The sequence below is a fragment of the Monodon monoceros genome, unplaced genomic scaffold (genome assembly GCF_005190385.1).
Source record: "Monodon monoceros isolate NGI ecotype Baffin Bay Population unplaced genomic scaffold, NGI_Narwhal_1 Super_Scaffold_6, whole genome shotgun sequence".
NCBI lineage: Eukaryota > Metazoa > Chordata > Mammalia > Artiodactyla > Monodontidae > Monodon > Monodon monoceros.
The window spans coordinates 1,713,233-1,732,856 of NW_021703783.1; the positions used below are offsets into that span (position 1 = coordinate 1,713,233).

Consider the following 19,624-nt stretch of genomic DNA (forward strand, 5'->3'; position numbering starts at 1 on the left):
CAGTTTCTCTGTAACGTCATGATCGTGTCAGCCACACGACGGGGCAGGTGCACAGCTGAAGGTAGCGGTGCGTTTGCTCACAGACCCCACCCCTCGGCAGCTACTGTTGCCAGAAGGAACTCAAGCTACAGGGGGTCAGTGCCCGGCGCCCTGGGGCCTCATCAAAGGGCAACTCTCCCTCTGGAGCAGCGGGAGCCGTCCCAGGAGGCCCAAGTCCACCCGCTGCACACCCGCTGGGCTCGAAGGCCCCGGGCCGCCCCCAGGGGTCCACCGTGCCGAGGTGGCGAGCACAATACTGCTGTGGGAGGGTGGGGGGCTGCCCCAGCCCGGGGGGGGCTCTCTGGCTTTGGCAGGGGCCACCTCCTTTCCTGGCCAGGCCACTGCTAGGGCCCAGACGGATGGCCTGGGCCTGGGAGACCTGGGGTCTAAAAAGCTTTCAGGGAAAGGATCCAGGAACTGAAGCCAAAGGAACTGGGCTCTGAGGAGGACTCCCCCATCCAGATCATAGGCTCCAGGCTGGCCGGGGCTCGGCCCGTCTTGGATGGGCCACGGGATGATATAGCACCAAGTGGGCAGGAAGAGGTCCGGCGCCAGGCCCAGGTGACCACACAGCATCCGGCACACGGGGCTGCGGCCAGTGTGGGCTCACAGATCTGGAAACACCCCGCAGAGGTCCTGAAGGTGGATGGGCAAACCGGGGCCCAGGAGCCTGTTCCCCTAACTCAGCCTCCTTCCCTGGGTGGTCGCCTGCCTGGACCATGGCCACCGTGTTTCCCCAGAGGCCAGCTCAGCTGCCATCCCAGCCAACTCGGGGGGATGGAAGGAGCCTGGCTGCCCCATAGCTTGAATTCCTTTATTAACATGATATTGGAGGGATTTTTTAAAACACAGCTCTTTAATTTTTCAGTCCTACAACTACTTTGTAATATCTTAATAATCTCAACAGTGGACACAAGGTAACCGCCCCAATTCTCTGAACCACACAGACAACATCGACAAGCAGAGAAACAAAAGAGGAGGTGGGTGTGGGACAAAAACCCACTCCCTCCAAATCAATCCCTAAAACCACCTCTCCCCCAAGAGTCAGGAGGAGAAATACCTACAACAGGGTCACAGCACTCGCCAAACACGTTGGAAAAACCCAGGAGACACTTGGTTACAGTTTTGACACTAAAAAGTTTGGAAAGTTTTTGCTTAAAAAGAGTAAGACAGCCATTTTGTTCAGAAGGATTCCCCTGGATGTTTTCTTCTTGCCCAAATGTTCCCTTAGTTCACGTGGGGGAAACACCAGATTCCTCTGAAGACACTTATCTGACGGTGCGTCCCTGCCAAGAAGCTGGGGCCGGCAGTGCGGGTGGGCCCAGGTCTGCTTGGCCCAGTTGCCCGCTCCCCCGGCCCCCCACGCCCTCCCCTCCCCTCCCGCAGCCCTGGGCTCCCACCGGTGGGAGACGAAGCTGCGGGGGTGGGACGCAGGGTCCGAGGGGACTCGGGAAAAACCACTCGAGGGCCACGTCTGCATGGCCACGCCCTCCTCCGCTGCTCTTGCCTCAACGGCCCCGAGGCCACCCGTGGGCCTGTGCTTACACAGTGGGCTCCACAGGAGGGCGCGCGGGCGGGATCAGCAGGACTCCAGCAGCCAATCCCAAAGCCGATCCTGACCACCAGCCATCGGCCAAAACTTGGAGACGACTTCCTCTTCTCCTCTCCCTCTGAGGAGCGGGTGAGCCAGTGGCTCCTGCAGAAAACCCAACAGACCTTTATGGACACACAGGGCCGAGCCCCGTTGCCCCCAATCACACTGGAGGTGCCTCGGGTCCCGTCTGCTTCACTAGTATTTCTAAAGCCCAAGTGTCAGGAAGAGAGGCGCCTTCAGATGGTAAGGTACACGGTCAAGGTTAGAGCCGAGATGGATTTGGGGATTCCCATTCCCATTTCTTCACAGTTTAAAGCCCACTTAAAATATTTTCCATTTCAAACGGTATCCAAGTCCTTGCAAATCTCAGTCCAGACACTGCATCAAGAGCTCAGTGAATGCTTGGGATGGAGGTACATGGGAAGAGGACACGGTCGCACTGTCCTTCTTCTGTCCTGAGCCCCAGGGCGGATGCCACCCACTCTCCCTCTTGCTTCCCCCTTCATGATGACTTTGATCTGGGTACAGAGCGTCAGGTGCTAAGGGGAACGAGACTTGCCAATGGGATGGAGGAGTTTGGTGAACATCACAGGTAACCCGCAGTGAGTTTTCAAGGTTACAGATCTTCGGTAGCAGCTGCATGAACTTGTGAAACCATGAATATCAGAAGAGGTCACGGAACGACAGATCTCGTGTGATGGGAATTGTGCATTTAGCAAATGTTGGCTCAATGAATGACCTAAACTTAGTAAGACACTCTAAATGCTAAAAGCTATGTTAACTTTGCCTGTGGTATAAAGGCAGGTCCTTGTTCACTATTAAACTTTAGCCAGAGCCGACTTTCATCCAGGACCAAACAGCCCCTAGAACCATTTGAGATGCTAGGACGACCACCGAAGATGCACCGAGGAGAGTCCCGCTATGCTTCAGAGACAGACAGATGGCGTCTGCCCAGAAACTATTCTTCTCAGAAGCACTTGCCCAGAGGAATCCCATAAGGCCCTGGAGGGGAAGCCACAGGAAGGAGAGCAGGCAGGAGGGCAGGTGGCAGGGGTGGAATCTGATGGGTGACGTGGAATCAGCAGGACCCGGGAGACCAGCTAGAGAGAAGCCGGCCAGGCCCGCCGCTGCTCTGCACGTGGCCTCTGGGTCCTGTTCCCTGTTTGCTGTGGTCCTGGGGAGGGTGTCTTTCTACCACAGTTCTTGCTCTGTGGTGGACAGTGTGAGATTCCCAGACTCCAGCCCTAAAATACTGGGGGCTTTCTACATGATTTATGGGCAGTGCCATAAACAAACGGGATTGAGGTAATTGACCACAGACGGTCACCCCTTGCTGTCTAACCTCCGCTGCACCCCCTCTCCAGCCAGCCTGGCTATCAGGAAGCATCTCAGTAAGAAATTTATGAGCAGAGTCCATTTAAACCTTCGGTAAGGAGTACTCGACAGCTTCTCGCAGGGAGAGCTTGTTTTACGGCAGGGAGTCAGGGAAGCTGGAGATGTGACCATATAAGTTAACGGTACAGTCACAGGCTGCCGGCGGGAAGATACAGGACTGACGGCTGTGAGGACCTAACAGGCAGCATCGGAGAACTTGGGGAGGAGAAAGGAGAAAACGCAAGACAGACCCATCAAGCCCAGCAACTCTTACCAGGATGTGAGCGTCTGGTGGGTGTCTGGCCAGAGAGGTGGTCAAGGGGCTACAGAGCTGGGTGAAGTGATCTACTTGGTGCCTGATATTTAAGGCTGCCATTATCTACGCCTGGGGAATACGTCAATACCTTCCACGGGATTTGCAACTTTGGGGTCAATTTTCTGTTTTGCAACATGGACCTGGCTGAGTTCGACAAGGTGCACCTGGATGTCTAGAGAAAACACCATCCACCGTTGCAGCCCATTAAACAGTACACTCTCTCCGGGGACAAAACCCCGAACCCCGAGTCACCAGATGGGATTCTGCAGGCGAGTAAGTGACTCAGCTCTCTGCCCCCCAAGACCCATAAATTCCATTATAACGAGAAATGCTGATTTGTGGAAGATTTTTCTGGAAGAGATACCTTCTATTAATATGGGGGAGGGCAAGGGTGTACCTCTTACTGCTCTGACTTGACCAGGTGGGTCTCACAGAATCCTCGACTGCCCTCCCTCCCTGCAGACAGGCTTTCTTCCAGGATGGGTGCCCGACAGCGACCTGTACACAGTAGGCACTTCATAACGATTATCCGAATGAAAGAAAGGGGGAAGGGATGCGTGTGGGAAGAGAAACACTCGTCCGAAGCAGAAGCTCTGGTTCAGCAGGAAAGCTGAAGGTGTGGGGGGGGCTGGGCAGCCGGAGCGTGGAGCACGGGCGGTGGGGTGAGGCAGAAGCACGCTTTGGGGCCTAGACTGCTGACGAGGGAGGTGTTTGGGAGAAGCCGGCCTGACCCCGAGGACCGGTCGCCTTCCACAGAAGCAGAGCTGCGGGGGTGACCACACTGCCCTCTTCTCTTTCAGTGACAGATGTGATCTGACACACCAAGGTCCTCAACAAGAGGGACTCGCCCCAGAGGCTAGGAGAAGCACAGGCACCAGTGAGGCACGGAGGCCAGGATCCCCAAGCCCCGGCGCAGCCTGCCCGCAGTCCTGCACAGACGGCCCTGGTGGAGAGTAATCAGGACGGATGGGAAAGAGAAGAGCCGGTCGGCTCTCTGTCCCTGTTCTCTCTCCCCGCCGTCTCCTTTTTTAATACTCTTTTTGAGATTGTTTTTTGTCTTTTTTACCCTTTTACGAGAAAGCACCTGTTGTGACATTAGAACACGCGGCGCCCTGGTCTGCAGGGAAGGCGTCTCTCGGTGAGCTGAGCTCTGCAGAGTCCAGACCTAGTTCTCACACCACGGACAGAAGGGAGGAGGGCTCTGCCCCGTGTCCCTCTGTCAGGGCACAGCCGCCCGCGTCCACGGTGTCACTGCCGATGGCTGGATGGCAGCTCTCCACGGAGGCTCGGCCACTCACCCGCCCTGGACAGCAGGACAATTAGCGCAGAGACAACAGTGGAAGACAGGAGGACAGACGCAGAAACGGTGCTGGAGCCACACTCGCGGGACTAACCGAGACAGGGCAGAGTCTGGAGTGTGTGTTTGCTGCCAAGAGCCGTCTGAGCGCCCCCTCCTCATGCTTCTCCCTCCTCGGCTCCTGGCCTCATCGAGCGGGCTACGGTACTGGGCTGGCCGCTCCCCACGGAGACGGTCACGATGACTCTTCCAGGGCGCTGACCACCTGCTCCAGGATGTCGGGGCAGCGGTCTGCTATCTGCTGCAGGACGGCGTTGGCAAACTCCTGTAGCTCTGAGTTGTCCCGCTCACCCTTCTCTAACTCGTTCTGAAGCTGCAAGGAGAGACGGATTCAGGAAAAATAAAACAACCCTACTGGCACTGAGTTAAGAATTGTTGTTCACCAACAAAGAGATGACATTTGCAACAACGTGGATGAAACTGGAGGGCATTGTGCTCAGTGAAATAAGCCAGACAGAGAAAGATACATACTGCGTGGTGTCACTTATATGTGGAATCTGGGGGGAAAAAAGTCAAATCAAATTCAGAGACACAGAAAATAGAACAGTAGCTGCCAGGGGCTGGGGGTGTGAGAAATGGCAGTGGGTGGTGAAAGGGACAAACTTTCAGTTATGAGATGAATGAGGTCTGAGGTCTAAGGTACAACACAATGACTAGACTCCATAACACTGTGTTGCAGACTTGAAATCCGCTAAGAGAGCAGGACTTAAGTGTTCTCATACAGAAAAAAAGGAAGTCGTGAGATGACGTATGTGTTGATAACTCGACCGAAAGGATGGAGAATCCCTTCATGATGTCTGTGTACATCACACCATCAGGGTGTATACCTTGATTATATTACAATTTCGTCAATCTTAGCTCAATAAAGCTAAAAAAGAAAAGAGAAATGACAAAAAAGAGGCAGTTTCTATGTGAAGTCTTCCTGTGTCAAAATTAACAATCAGGAAAGTGTAAAAGTAAATATCAAATGTCTCTTCCTGAAAACGAAGGTTAGTGACTGGTCCAAGGCCCTGAGAGGGTGACCTGCAGAGCTGGGCTCCCACCCCAGGGCTCGCACTCCGGGAATATTCTCCCACTGGGCAACACCATCACTCACAGGCCCAGGAGAGGGAGGGGTACACGCGTGATCAGGCAGGATCTTCATCTTGCACCCTGGTCCCTGCCTGAGGGAGGCTTCTCCACCGGCCACGTGCCACTCCCTTGCTGACTGAGCCAAAGAGAGACACGTCTAGCCCTCTGTTTGTTTACAAGTATATTTCCTATTGTTTTAAACACTCTCTCTGACATTCCTTGAGGCACCGAACCAGCATGTACTGAGGGCCTACTATGTGCTAGGTGCTGAAAGATGAACGGATCTGCACGTACACAGACGATTATGACCCAGCAGGGAAAGGGCCATGACCGAGGCCTGAACACGCTTCGGGGGAGACAGGAGGATGTCCGCTTCACCCTGGAGGAATCCGAGATGTTCCCGAACAGGAGTGTGTCCAGGAGATCAGAGACAGAAGAGGCGGTCGAGCAATAAAGCAAGTGCAGACGCACAGAGCCACCTTGGGGCTTGGTGCAGACCTCGGGAGAGTGAGCCTCCCCTGCAGTTGAAGCCTCAGGTAGGGGGCTGGGTGCAGAATGACAGAGGTGAAGCTGAAGGGCCAGACTGGGGCCAGACAGCATACACAGAGCTGTGGGGTTCAGATTTCATCTGGTTAGAACAACAAGGACGACAACAACAGCAGCAAGTCCGAGACCTTTAAAACAGCAGAGTGACACGATCACCTTCATTTTCTCAGAAGACACTGGGAAGATAAAGCACGTCAGCCTGAGTGGAAGGAGGGACATGTCGAGGGAGGTTACTGTCACGAGCCCGGGTAGAGTGAAGCAGGACTAAACCTAAAGTGGACCCAGGAACAGGGGGGGACCAAGTGGGTGGGAGATTCTCCAAACGCAGGACTGGCAGGAGGCAGGGTTATGTGAGAGAGAACAGAGAGTCAGACAAATAAGACTGAAAATACAGGAGGCAGAGCAGGTTTTAGGAGAGGAAGTAAATTAAAAATTGAGTTTAGGGGCTTCCCTGGGGGCGCTGGTTCGAGTCCTGGTCCGGGAAGATCCCACATGCTGAGGAGCAACTAAGCCCGCAAGCCACAACTACTGAGCCCGTGAGCCACAATTACTGAAGCCCACGCACCTAGAGCCCGCGCTCTGCGACAAAAGAAGCCACTGCAGTGAGAAGCCCGCACACCGCAACAAAGAGTAGCCCCCGCTCGCTGGAACTAGAGAAAGCCCACGCGCAGCAACGAAGACCCAACACAGCCAAAACTAATATATATATATATATATATATATATATATATATATATAAATGAGATATTCATATAAAGTACAGTACAATGCCAGACACACAGAAAATGCTTGGGAAATGTTAGATGTTGTTGTCATTATTGTTACCGTTGTTTTTATTAAACAGATAAGATTACCCAGAAAAGAGCATGTAGATTAAAATGCAAAAAGAATCCAAGTTTCAATTACACTGTTGACAGAACCTAGATGCTCTGAGCCAAGAATGACTATGCTGCTTTTTCAAACATCAATATAGCAAAGAGCTGGGAACAGATTTGGCAATCTTCTTTCTGCTAAACGTTGCTAAAAGACCAGGACTTGCAAGGGCCAGATTCAGACCACACGACGTCTTGGTGTACCTCAAGCTCTGGCTGCATCATATGAATAAGAGTCTCTGAAACGGGGAAACCAGAGAGGCAAGGGGCCTTGTGAACACAGCCGCATAGGCCGTAACCCAGAAATACTGCTCGGTGAAAATGCTGCAGCTCTCAGGTCTCTTCAACCAGCTGAAGTAAGTGAGGAGGTTATGAGGTTGTACTGCTTCAGTTTCTTACCTTAATCCTTCCCAGGAATTCTCTGGACAACTTTGGTTTATATTCTGAGCCAGGAATCTCCACAAGTCATGTAGCTATTGCCCATGAAATATTTTTTTATTCTAATTTGGGTTCTGTTAAGTTGATAATCATGAAGTTACTAATGAATGTATTTTAGTTTAACAACATTTTTTCAAGGGTTTTAGTTTTCTGATTTAAAAAGTATTACACATGCATTGTAGAAAATTTAGAAAAAAAAGGCACCCCCCCCAAAATCACCTATAATATTAGCATCAGGAGATAACCACTTCTATATATAGTCATATATTCCTTGAGACTTTGTTTTATTATACATACATGTAATTTTAGAAACAAAATGGCAATGATATTATATAGACTATATATAAGCTGATTTTGTCTTCACCTAAAAATATACTCTAAATACATTTCCAAACCAAATCCCAAAGGCTCTTTTTGAACCTTGGTAACTGATTCTACAATTTATTCTCAAGTGTAAATATATAAAAAGAGCCAAGAAAACATTTTAAAGGAAGGAAAATGGTGTAGGACTTGCCCTACCAGATTATAAAACAGTATAAAAGCGCACTAACTAGATAGAGCATTGTATTGATACAATTAGATCAGTGGGATTTAGAATATGATCAAGATGCATTTGAAACCAATGAATTGTATTAGGAAAACTGGGCCCAGCTGTGGTTAGATTCCTACTCATGTCATATATAAACATAAATTTAAAACTGGCTAAAGATCTAAATTTAAAAATTATACTGGGGCTTCGCTGGTGGCGCAGTGGTTAAGGATCCGCCAGCCAATGCAGGGGACATGGGTTCGAGCCCTGGTCCGGGAAGACCCCACATGCCACGGAGCAGCTAAGCCTGTGCGCCACAACTACTGAGCCTGCGCTCTAGAGCCCGCGAGCCACAACTACTGAGCCCACGCGCCACAACTGCTGAGCCCACACGCCTACAGCCCGTGCTCCGCAACAAGAGAAGCCACCGCAACGAGAAACCCACGCACCACAACGAACAGTAGTCCCCGCTCACCGCAACTAGAGAAAGACCGCGCGCAGAAACGAAGACCCAGTGCAGCCAAAAATAAATACATAAATAAATAAAATAAATTTATATAAAAAATAGAAATGTAAAAACATTCATTCAAAAAGTATTGATTGATTCGCCCATGAAAAGGAAGGCAGTTCTGATACATGCTACAACATGAACCATGAACACATTATCTGGACTGAAAGAAGACAGTCGCGGAAGACCATACTGTGCGACTCCATTTTTATGAAATGTCCAGACAAGGCAAATCCAGAGTTAGAAGGCGGATCAGTGGTTGCCCAGGGCTGGGGTGGGACGGGGTGATCAGAGGGAATGATGAAAATGTTAGAAAGCTGATTGTGGTAATGGTCGCACAATTCTGAGAACACACTAACCCTATTACGTTGTACGCTGTAAACGTGGATTGTATGATGTGTGAATGATACCTCAAAAACACTGTAAAAGCACACTGCCTGAGTCCTGCATGCAAAGTGCTGTAAAGGCCACAGAGAGGAATGAACGAGCGCTACAGCCTTCAGCTTGGGTAGAAAGGGGAGTTGGCAGTAGATGTTAGAAGACAGAAAAAAGGGTCATTCCAAACAGACAAACAGTAAGAGCCGACCAGGCACGGAGGAGGAGATGCGCTTGGCTGGTCCCCGAGGTTTGGGTCTCTGCAGAAGCAACGCCAGGTGTCCCCAGGCCGGCCAGGCGCAGGCACTGCCCCCAGGACCCCCCAGGCCACTCCACGCTCTCAGTGAGGCGAGCACCTCTTTACCAGAACAGCGGAGACAAACTGGCGTAAGTTAAGAGAACGATGGCAGGTACAGCTAAGATGCAGGGTTAGAGGAAATAAACAGGAGACCTGGAGGAGCGGAGGCTGAGAGCGGGAATGTGATTATGACCCACAAACGTAAGGGGTTAAGCAGAAGTGGGAAGGGTGACGGCACTGGAGGAGGACGCAGAGCCAGAAGTGATGGAAGAAGACCGGGGAAAAAAGCAGAGGTCGACCATAAGGCTATGGTTTTTCCAACATCTAATGAATGGTCTGCCTGGGAAAAGGTGTTTAAACACAGAGAGGGTCAGAAGAATCAAAAGTTTAGAGAAGGCAGTGTTCCTTCATTGGTGGGAGCTGCTCTCCATCCCACAGGCCTTCCTGTCTCCAGGGGTTACGGCTGGTTTGCACTTTATCTGGAAGCAGCATTAAACGTGGGCACGGCTGAGCAGGGAGAGACTTCACTGGCACTTGATCCATTATATGCTAACATTTCCTGTCTTGAAAAGAACTCTCAAAGATCAGCCTTTCTTGTGAAACTGGAATTACTTTTTAAAGGAGGATTTTTGTTTTGACTTTGAAATGCAAAGCTTTAGTCACCCTGAAGTCCGAGGAGCACAGAATGTGTCGGGAACATGTGGTTAAACCTTCAGACCACTTAGGAAAGAAAGGCAATGTGAAGAAGCCAAAGGAGCAGCTCTGGACAGCTGTATTATACAGGACAGGTGGGAAAACAAATCTTGAGATGGATTAGTACCTCCTGATTTTAAAATGTTTCATTAGTGTGCGCAGCGCGTGTAAAAACGGAAGCTTCTGCGTGGTTTCAGACGTGGCAGGTCCCATGGATGAACTGGGAAAGGTATATTCCAGCTTCTGAAACTTAATTTCTCAGATTTCACTCAAGATATTCCTGTCCCCACCCCTGCTCCCACCCTCAGGTCTGCCTATCCATCCCTCACTCCCCCCCAAAGAAAGGGCCCCTTGGACTTCACACCAGGAAAGAATTTCCCAAAACGCACACACATGTGATATTTGGGATTTAATGAAAATGCTTATTACATCTTAGCCACAATGAATTATATCCTTCTCTGTCCCTCTTCCCTTCCTTGTTAAAGCTACAAATCCAAATTTGGTGGATATAAATATGACTGAGTAATCCAACGAGATCTTCCATATCCTACTGTCTGCTTTCTAATACTGGCAGGCCAGTTCCACCACCGCAAGTACTACCGTGAAAAACACTGTCTTCTTGTTTACTTTCTTAAAAACATTATAATTACACATAGCACGTAGGTTTACACAATCTCCTTGCTAGATACAGAGATGCAATTTTCCCTGTGTGTATTGAAAGCTTTGCATCTAAAGACAAACAACAACAACCCTAAAAACATCTCCAAGTAAATTAATTTCCACTAAACTTCAAAACAAACTTGTTCCCACGAATCCCGCAAGCTCCTTCTGTAATATAAGCTTTAAACCCCATACCTCAGCATTTCCGTTTCCTCCATACATAGAATATCTAACACAAAACCTTCCTCAAGTGTCTTGGGCCTCTTTCCAGTCAACCTTAAGTGAACTGAGATGCTCTGGAGGAAGGGACTCTTGTAGTAAGAGATGTACAAGTATGTGCCTCCAGTAGAGAAAACAGAATACAGGTTCTGCTAAAAGAAACAGGGGCTTGGACATGTGGGTCAGGATGACTGGGAGGGCAGCGTCCTGCACATGGGCCTGCTGCTGTCAGTGGCAAAGGGCACGGCTCAGGACGGCTCCCGGTGCCAGCAGCCGCGAGCCTGAGGACTCATTACTACGGTAACGCAGGCCTGACACAGCCTACCCCAAAACGACCCCACAACACTGCTGTTCTTCCTCCTTCTCCAGGCTACCCTGACCACCTCCCACGTCTTTGTGTCGTCAACTAACTCTGTTTCCAACCTCTGCGCTCCCCGATCTTCGACCACAGCCTCAGAGGGCACTCTCACCCCAAACTTTCTGAGTCTGCATCTCACAGGCTAGACCAATTTTCCTTTCTTTCACCATCAAACATCTAAAAGAACAGTCTACATTTGCTACCTCTGTTTCTCATTTCCCTCCTTAACATCTCAGAATTTAGTTTTTGCCATTTCACCAAAACTGCTCTCTCCAAAGTCTGCTAAACTAAGACTTCTACGCTGAAAACCACATGACATTATTTGGAGAAGTAACACAGCTCTTAAATGAAGGGAGACGTGATGACAGATTGGAAGACTCAGTATCGTAAAAGTGTTAGTTCTGCCCAAACTACCCATGGATTCAGCGTAATTCAAATCACAACCGCGGCAGGTGTGTGTGTGTAACTGACACGCTGACTCAGAGTGTGAGAGGAAATGCAGAGCCCAGAGCAGCCCGAGCGATCCTGGAGAACGATCGTGGAGAAATCTCGCTACAACACAAAGCTCCCGTTATTAACACAGCTTGCGACTGGCACAAGAACAGACATAGAGACCACAGGAACAGAACAGAGTATCCAGAGAATGAGCCCAGTCCTGGGAGTAACCCGAACGTCCATCAACAACCGAATGATAAACTGTGGATATTCACGCAGTGGAGCATCAGCGGTGAGAATGGATGAACCACACCCACGCACAACGTGGTGCTGAGCGGAAGCCGGACAGCAGAGCTCAGGCTGGGTGATTCTGGGCATTTAAAGCTTAGAAACGGGCAAAACCAGCCTGCGGTGCTGCAGGCGGGCTGCTCTGGGAGGCTGCAGTTGTGGCCGGAAAGCAGCTCTGCCTCTCGTGCCTGGTGCTCGTTCCACGGGCGTGTAAACTCACAGGCTTGTACACATATGACTCATGTAGTATGCTGTGTAGGTGTCACACCTCCAAACCTAAGACTCCAAACCAAACCGAACCTCAGGGATCCCCTAACAGCACAACCTGCCAGTCGCTGGTCTTCGTCCAACACAAGCCCCCCTGGACACTTGGCCCTGGGGACACCTGCTCCGGACTCTCCCTCCCAGGCTTCCTGGCTCTCCTCTACCTGTCTGTTAGTCCATCTGTGTGTTTCTTCCCTGTCCTGCGGCTGTTCCTCCCCTTTCTGCTTCCTGCCCGACACGCAGGGGTTCCCTGAGGCCTACGGAGACTGTCCTCTGTTGCCTTGGGTCACCCTGTCCATCCTCGCTCCATGAAGTTCAATAATCATAGCAACTAACCTACTGGACATGGATCCCGGCCGGGTCTGCTCTACGTGCTTTAGTGAACCAGCACATTTAATCTACTTTCTTTGCCAACTTAATTATTTCTTTTCAGGTGGGTTTTGTAAGACTTTTTTATTTAGCAGAGAACTGCACACATATACAAAACAAAACAGTATAATAACCCTCATATGACCTAAATTTAACCATTTTCAAGGTATGTATAATTGTAGCTCCCTTCTTTCTCCCGAGCTTCAGACTAACATTCAAATGCCTGATAAACACTTTTTTGTGAATGTTTCACTTAGACGGCAATTCATAGTGTTCATACTGTTTAATAAACTGTTCTTTTCACTTAATAATGACTAAAAATAGTTTTTCATGTGATTAAGTATTCTTCTAAAACCTAATTTTTTTTTTTTAATAAATTTATTTATTAATTTTGGCTGTGTTGGATCTTCGTTTCTGTGCGAGGGCCTTCTCTAGTTGCGGCGAGCAGGGGCCACTCTTCATCGCGGTGCGCGGGCCTCTCACTGTCGCGGCCTTCTCTTGTTGCGGAGCACAGGCTCCAGACACGCAGGCTCAGCAGTTGTGGCTCACGGGCCTAGTTGCTCCGTGGCATGTGGGATCTTCCCAGACCAGGGCTCGAACCCGTGTTCCCTGCATTGGCAGGCAGATTCTCAACCACTGCGCCACCAGGGAAGCCCCTAAAACCTAATTTTTAAATGGGCTGTGTTGTAATCCTTTTTTTTTTTTTTTGTGGCACGCGGGCCTCTCACTGTCGTGGCCTCTCCCGTTGCGGAGCACAGGCTCCGGACGCGCAGGCTCAGCGGCCATGGCTCACGGGCCCAGCCGCTCCGCGGCATGTGGGATCTTCCCGGACCGGAGCACGAACCCGCGTCCCCTGCATCGGCAGGCGGACTCCCAACCACTGCGCCACCAGGGAAGCCCACTGTAATCCTTTTAATGGATGTATTATAATTTATTTAACTAATTTGTGGTGAAGCCAAAAATAGAGGCGAAACATTTAAAAATATATTTATTGGCCCTTTCGTCTTCTGTGAAATTCCTGTTAACGCCCTTTCCAGGCCATGTTTCTTTCGGTTTAGTTTCTTCCTTGCTGATCTCCTGGTCACAGCCCTAACACAGGCTCTCATATCTCAGCATCTTTTGCTTATTGCAATAGCTTCACAGTCATTTCAACCTTGGTCTGTAGGAGTAATCTTTCTAAAACAGGTTGGATTAGGTCCACTCCTCTTCCAAGATCTTAAGTGATTTCCTACCTACAACAGAGTCCAATCTCTTTGGCATGGCAGCCACCCTCCGGCCCCATCCTACTTTTCCAGTTTCATCTCCTGGTATGTCTGTGCCACCCTCTGCCTTTGCTTTCACTCTGATGAGGTTCCCTCACCCTGGGGTGTGGACAATCTTACCTCCTACACCTCCCTCTTCCCCATCTAACTTATTCTTCCTGGTGGAGATCATTCGCCCCTTTTGTCTGTGGAGACATCCCTTTTCAGAGGTGAACACTGCTGAAGTATTCATTTTGTCTCCTGTTTCAAGAGTTCGCTACATGTTCAATTCCCCAACTCTTCAGCAAGCTCCTCAATGCATTCTTTTTTACATACCAAGGCTGCCTGGCAGAACAACCTGCACATAGCAGACAATCGGAAAACAACTGGAGAATGAACGAAAGGAAAAGATGCTAATCCTGGGGGAGAACACCCATAACTTTCCCAAGAGCTTTTTAAGATAAATCTGAAGCATCTCCAAATCAAGGCTGTCTGATGGTGCAGGCCTTGTAGCAGGACACCTCAGCTATCCGTGCTAACACCCACGTTGCTAAAGTTCTCAAAAGACAGAATGTGGCACAAGCACAAGATGCCAAGGTGGCCTCTGGCAGGAACCTTCTGGCTTTGTCTGCCGAATGTTACGATAACGTATTCTGTTCTTAGTAGCTATTCCAGCCCTCAGAGCAGCAATATGATTTCTAGAGGGACTCCAGCCAAGAATCACAAACGCAACAGCAACCCAATCTGGATGCTCAAAGCAACACACATGGGGAGGGTGTGTGGCAGAAAGGCAGGGGGGAGCATGTCAGCCTCCACCACTGCCCAGGGAAGAAGGCATTTCAGAGAGGATACCTCACAACCTCCACACTCCACAAAAACACGTCATGAAAGGCTGACTGTGAGAGAGACCACTCCAGCTCCCTTCCTGCTTTCCACGTCAGGACAGCTGTCAGAGAGCAGAGTTGACAGTGGAAGGCTGATCCGGACACAGCCGGGCGGGACGGAGGGGCAGAGGTACAGCGGAGGACGGGCTGGCAGACCTGAAACTGCCCAGAACATCCACCGCCAGCACAAGTCAGGGTTTCAGGGCAGGGGCGGCCTCTCTCCACAGCCGAGTCAAGGCCAAGGGAGAGCGAACAGAAACCCGTGAAACAGGGAAGGCTTAAAAGAGAGAAAAAGCCTTATTTCAAGGCAAATAGTTCTGTTCACAGACACAGGATGAAGTGAATGAGGAGGATGGAGGGATGGGTTTAAAGGAGGGATGGTTACAAGAAACCTGACTGAACAGATCCAGTCGTGCTTGGTAGTGACTCAGATTAATTCGTTTCTGCAGCTGGTGTGGTGGTGGGTGGGGAATTACACGACAGATGCTCAGTTTGGTTTAATCAGACAAGAATCTCAACTTGAAGTTTTTGACAGCTAGGTCCCAGGACGCAGAGGCCATGAGGTCTGAGCTGTAAACGGACATGATGACTGGAGCCTTCCAGAAGTGACAGTGAAGCCAAAGCGGTCCTCTATCCTGGCCGGATCCGGGCTACAGTCCCCAGCCCCAGTTAGCAGGCTGCTCAACTACATGTACTCAGGAGATATGAGGACATGAAATACCCCGAGTTTGGATTTTCGAACAGCTAGAATAAATTGCAATGTATTTTGTCATAATTATCTGCTGAATAAAACATAAAACTTACATGGTCAGAGGGACCTGACAGCACGGTGGATATTTCATGCCCAGGCAGTAAATATTTCATTTACTTTTCTACAGGAATTGGGTCACTTTTTTGCTCTGCAGAATCCCTCTAGCATTTAGTAACAGGGAAAATGAAAGTTGCCCTTGAAAAACTCCAAGGCCCTCCCTTCCTTGTATTTCAAGTCCGAGCTTGCAGCTTGAATCTCCCAGTTTCCTTCCCAAGGTCTCCCCCCCCGCCACCCCCCAGCTGCCTACTGTTAAGAGTCGGAAGCAGCTGCCACCCTGCCCAGACTCTGCAAGACGACCGGATGCGGTGGTGACTGTGAAGTTGCTGCTGGGCCTTCCCCTCCCCGTTCCCTGCCTTGCAATGAACCCCTCTGCCTGGCAGGGTCTGGATTTGTCTTCCTAAAGAGGGAAACACTGTTGTTGCTTAGGCCAAAAGTAAACAAGGTGCCATTGCTCCTCCATGTCGAATCTGGAACAAAACGATGCAATAAAAGCCAGAGTCCGTTCCACCAAGGGGATCCACAGTCAGTTCCACTGATGGCAACAGGCCTCTGCATGGCGATCTCCTCAAGATTCAATTGGCGAAATAAAGGAACTTCCTCCTCTCCTTCCCTCACCTCACGACAGGTAGCAAGGTAGGAGCAAAGCCCCGGCACTAAGGCCTCCCGAAGCATGAAAATCATAAATGACTTCCCAGTAATGCCAAGGGCACGTTAAGCCTAGCACGTAGCGGGTGCTCCCTAAACAGTTACTGAATGAATGCTTGCCATGTGCCTTAGGGGAGCTAGATTTTTCAATGGTTAAAAACTAAACAAAGATGAAAACAAACCAAGAGCTTCTCTGCTTCCCGGCTGCGGCACTGGAAGTCCTGCAGTGTGGTACTGGCCACCCCCTAGCCCCGAAGGAAATAAGGCTGAGGGGTTTTTCGTGACTCTGTACTAGTACAAAGCACACGATTTAGTTTCTACACGAACCCCCTCCCCTACAAAATATCAAACAGCAGAACTACCAGACCTAAAAGCAGGCCGATTCCAAAACTGAGAACCAAAAGCCTGGAAGGGAGCTAACAGAACCCGCAGTTCAACTCTCCAACCTTAAAGTGAGGCGAGGTGACGGGCCTCGTGCAGTTTAGGCTGATGGAGCGTGCACCCCAGTAAACCTGGGGCTCGTCCTTCACGCCCTGCCAGCAAGCGGTCAGGGATCAAACTGCTGTCTCCAGACACACAAGTGCTCCGGAGAGAAAAAGAGGATATCTCTCCTGCCTCAGAGGCAAGTTTTACAAGAAAGCTGGTCTTGCTGGCTAACCACCGGACCTCTTAGGGTCGGCATGTCACTGCTGCTTATCATCTTTTGAAGGTTAGTGTCAGTCACGGTTTTGTGAGAGTCAACAACCTGGAGTCAAGTGACCCAGGTGAACTGGGGTCAACAGATCTAGGGACCAAAACACAGGTTGCTAACACCTGGATACAGCAGGAGCTGGAACCAGGCACAGTGATGCCACAGTCCAGGTTTAGACAGTTATCTGTACATAAACCAGCACAAACTTTTGCTTGCTGATAATTCTGTTTTGTACTTGCAGGTGTCACTAACATACTGTCTTAATTTCTAACCTACTTAGGTCTAGACACTTCTAAAATGCTGGATGCGTTCCTGCCTGAAGTATTCTTCCCTGGCTGAGACAATCTGAGCTCTTCTTTGTGATATTCAACCTCCCAGGTTACTCTCTTTCCAGAAAGGTTCTGTCTTGATATAGGTGTTATACCTTCTCTGAACGAGTTAGGGAAGGGAGTGAAAAGAGGAGGAGACAGAAGACATGGCTACAAAAGATAAAAGTGGGAAGAGACCACCACCCCCCCCAAACCCAGTAGGAGGTTTACATTGGGCTGATTGGCCTCCTATACATTAAATTTCAAGAATCAAGAGAATGGTGGGGGGGAGGGGGGAAAAAGAATGGGGAATCCTCTCTTGTGTAAAAACCTTGCAGAACACCAAAGGAATCTGATGTATCATCCCGTTCAAACAACAAACCAGTTGTGACTACAGTTGATAACACGGTATTGTGTAACTGAAATTTGCTAAGTAGAACTTTAAAAAAGGTAAGTAACGTGAGATGATCAATGTGTTAATTAACTTGACGAGGGGAATCCTTTCACAATGTATACGTATAGCAATCACCACACTGTCCACTTTAAACATCTTACAATTTTATCTGTCAGTCGTACCCCAATAAAGCTGAAAGGAGCAAGCCAGGTACCCACGTGGGTGGGGCGTTTAGATGCAGTGCGTCCTGAGGCAGAGACGGACCACTCCCCAGTCCAGACTTGCTGGGACAGCACTGGAGGCTGGAGAAAGTACGGAGGTTGAATGGGGAAGCAGAATTCCTGCCACGCAGAATTTTCATTGGTAACACCTCACACCACCTCTTACAAACCCGTTAACTGACGTGAGTAGAGACACTCACTTTAAGAGCCTGTAGTTATCCATACGGGGAAGAATGTCCCTCTCTGTTGAAGGGACCATCAGAGCAGCAGCAGGGTTCTGAGAATCTCGGACACGGCCAGGCCAGGCCAGCCAGGCCAGCACGTTTGGTTTGGCTTTCAGAAACGAAACGTGTCAAACGGAGAGGATCAAAAACAGAAAACAAACCACCCAAACAACTAAGAAATCTAATGCTGAGGCCATCAGGACGACAAGAACAAGGCTTTGCTGTATCTGAGATTTAAGTGCTAAACCAGCACACAGCTAATCCACGCCTATGAATCACTGTGGCTGAGCAGGTCCACAGAGGGAAGCGGCCTCCACTGCAGTGGCACGTGCTCAGTGCACATTCCATGTCCAGCACGTGGCACCCGATTCTAGGGCCAGCGTGACGGGGAGAGACTGGCAAGGCTCCCTCAGGGAACCATGGATCTTGTTTTTGCTTTTTTTTTAGTGCCAACCTGACATTCCCTGGGTGGTGTCTCCCAACTCCCTGGTGAGATGACAAAATGACTTTTACAAGCTCCTGGCCCCGCAATTCAGAAGGGCCACGGAAGGGGTGCCACTACCTCTTAAGGCTCTGGGGCCGCGTGGGCTGTTCTGAGTGACCCCTGGGTACACATGACCATCGTCTGGAGGACCATGTACGGTGATGGGGTGGGCACAACGCGAGGACAGGCACCTGTGCTGAGGTGGAGAAGGCTGGTGGGGCGGGGCCTGGACGGTTACTCATTTTGCGTGCTAAAGGGAAGAGGATGTGATTTGAAAGCTCCTGGGCAAAGCTGGATTGGAAAGAAAAATATTCCCTCGGGCCCTAAAGCTCGGGACTTCTGCAGTCGTGTTTCCTTAGGTGAAGAAGGGTGAGAGGAGAGACCCAGGAACCTTCCAGTCCCGTCTGGCTCAGCGGATGCTCAAGGCGCAGCACACGGGGAGCACAGTCCCCTGGTAAGCGCGGGCGAAGCCACGGTGCTGCAGGGCCCGAGCGTCCTCCCACAGCGTGGTTTCCACGCGGCAGGAATGGCCGTGGTGAGAAGGGAAGTGCACAGCACTCCCGGGAGGCTTCTCCCAGCTCCTGCAGAGGGGCGTCCCCGAGCTTCGCGAAGCAGCAGCTGGAGAGGGAGGCGGGCTCAACCTTCAGCAGCGGCCCAGTGAGCAAGGATGCTCTGCGCGGGTAAGAGGAGACGGGGGTGACGGGGTGGGGCGCAGACCGCCCCCGGCACACGGCCCGGCGGCCCCTGCGTGCGGCTTTCCGGCCACCCCGCGGCCCGTGTCACCAGACAGGACAGAGCTTAGGAGCCGACCGCGCGGGGAGCAGGCCGGGGCCGGCAAAGCCACAGCCCCGAGAGAGGCTAAAGAAATCTCCGGACAGGCATTTTAATGACCTCCTACTCACTTTCCTCCCCGAAGAAAGTCCCAGTACTTGGTCGGCACACGGGGCCTGGGACAGACAGGCGTCCATCCCTCCACACACGCGGCCTGAGCCCGACGGCGACGCCCGGCAGCCCTTTAACGCGACCACCGAGAACACGCCTGTCTCGGGGACGTCCTCTGACAGGCGGAGGGGTTTTTCTCCCCCGGGGACTACGGGGGATGTGGTGGGGACAGGTCT

At 50.7% G+C, this 19,624-nt stretch overlaps 1 protein-coding gene across 4 annotated transcripts in view; it reads right to left on the reverse strand.

Annotated features, from left to right (window-relative positions):
• Window positions 1-1,447: 1,447 nt before the first annotated feature.
• ERC1 (ELKS/RAB6-interacting/CAST family member 1) overlaps window positions 1,448-19,624 on the reverse strand; it is a 387,619-nt gene continuing 369,442 nt past the window's right edge. For 3 of the 4 annotated variants that reach the window (XM_029204191.1, XM_029204194.1, XM_029204195.1), the window contains one exon: window positions 4,856-4,993. In XM_029204191.1, the coding sequence (XP_029060024.1) occupies window positions 4,856-4,993 (138 nt within the window). Of the gene's footprint in view, window positions 4,994-19,624 lie in introns of all 4 variants that reach the window. The other variant, XM_029204193.1, reaches the window with a different exon arrangement.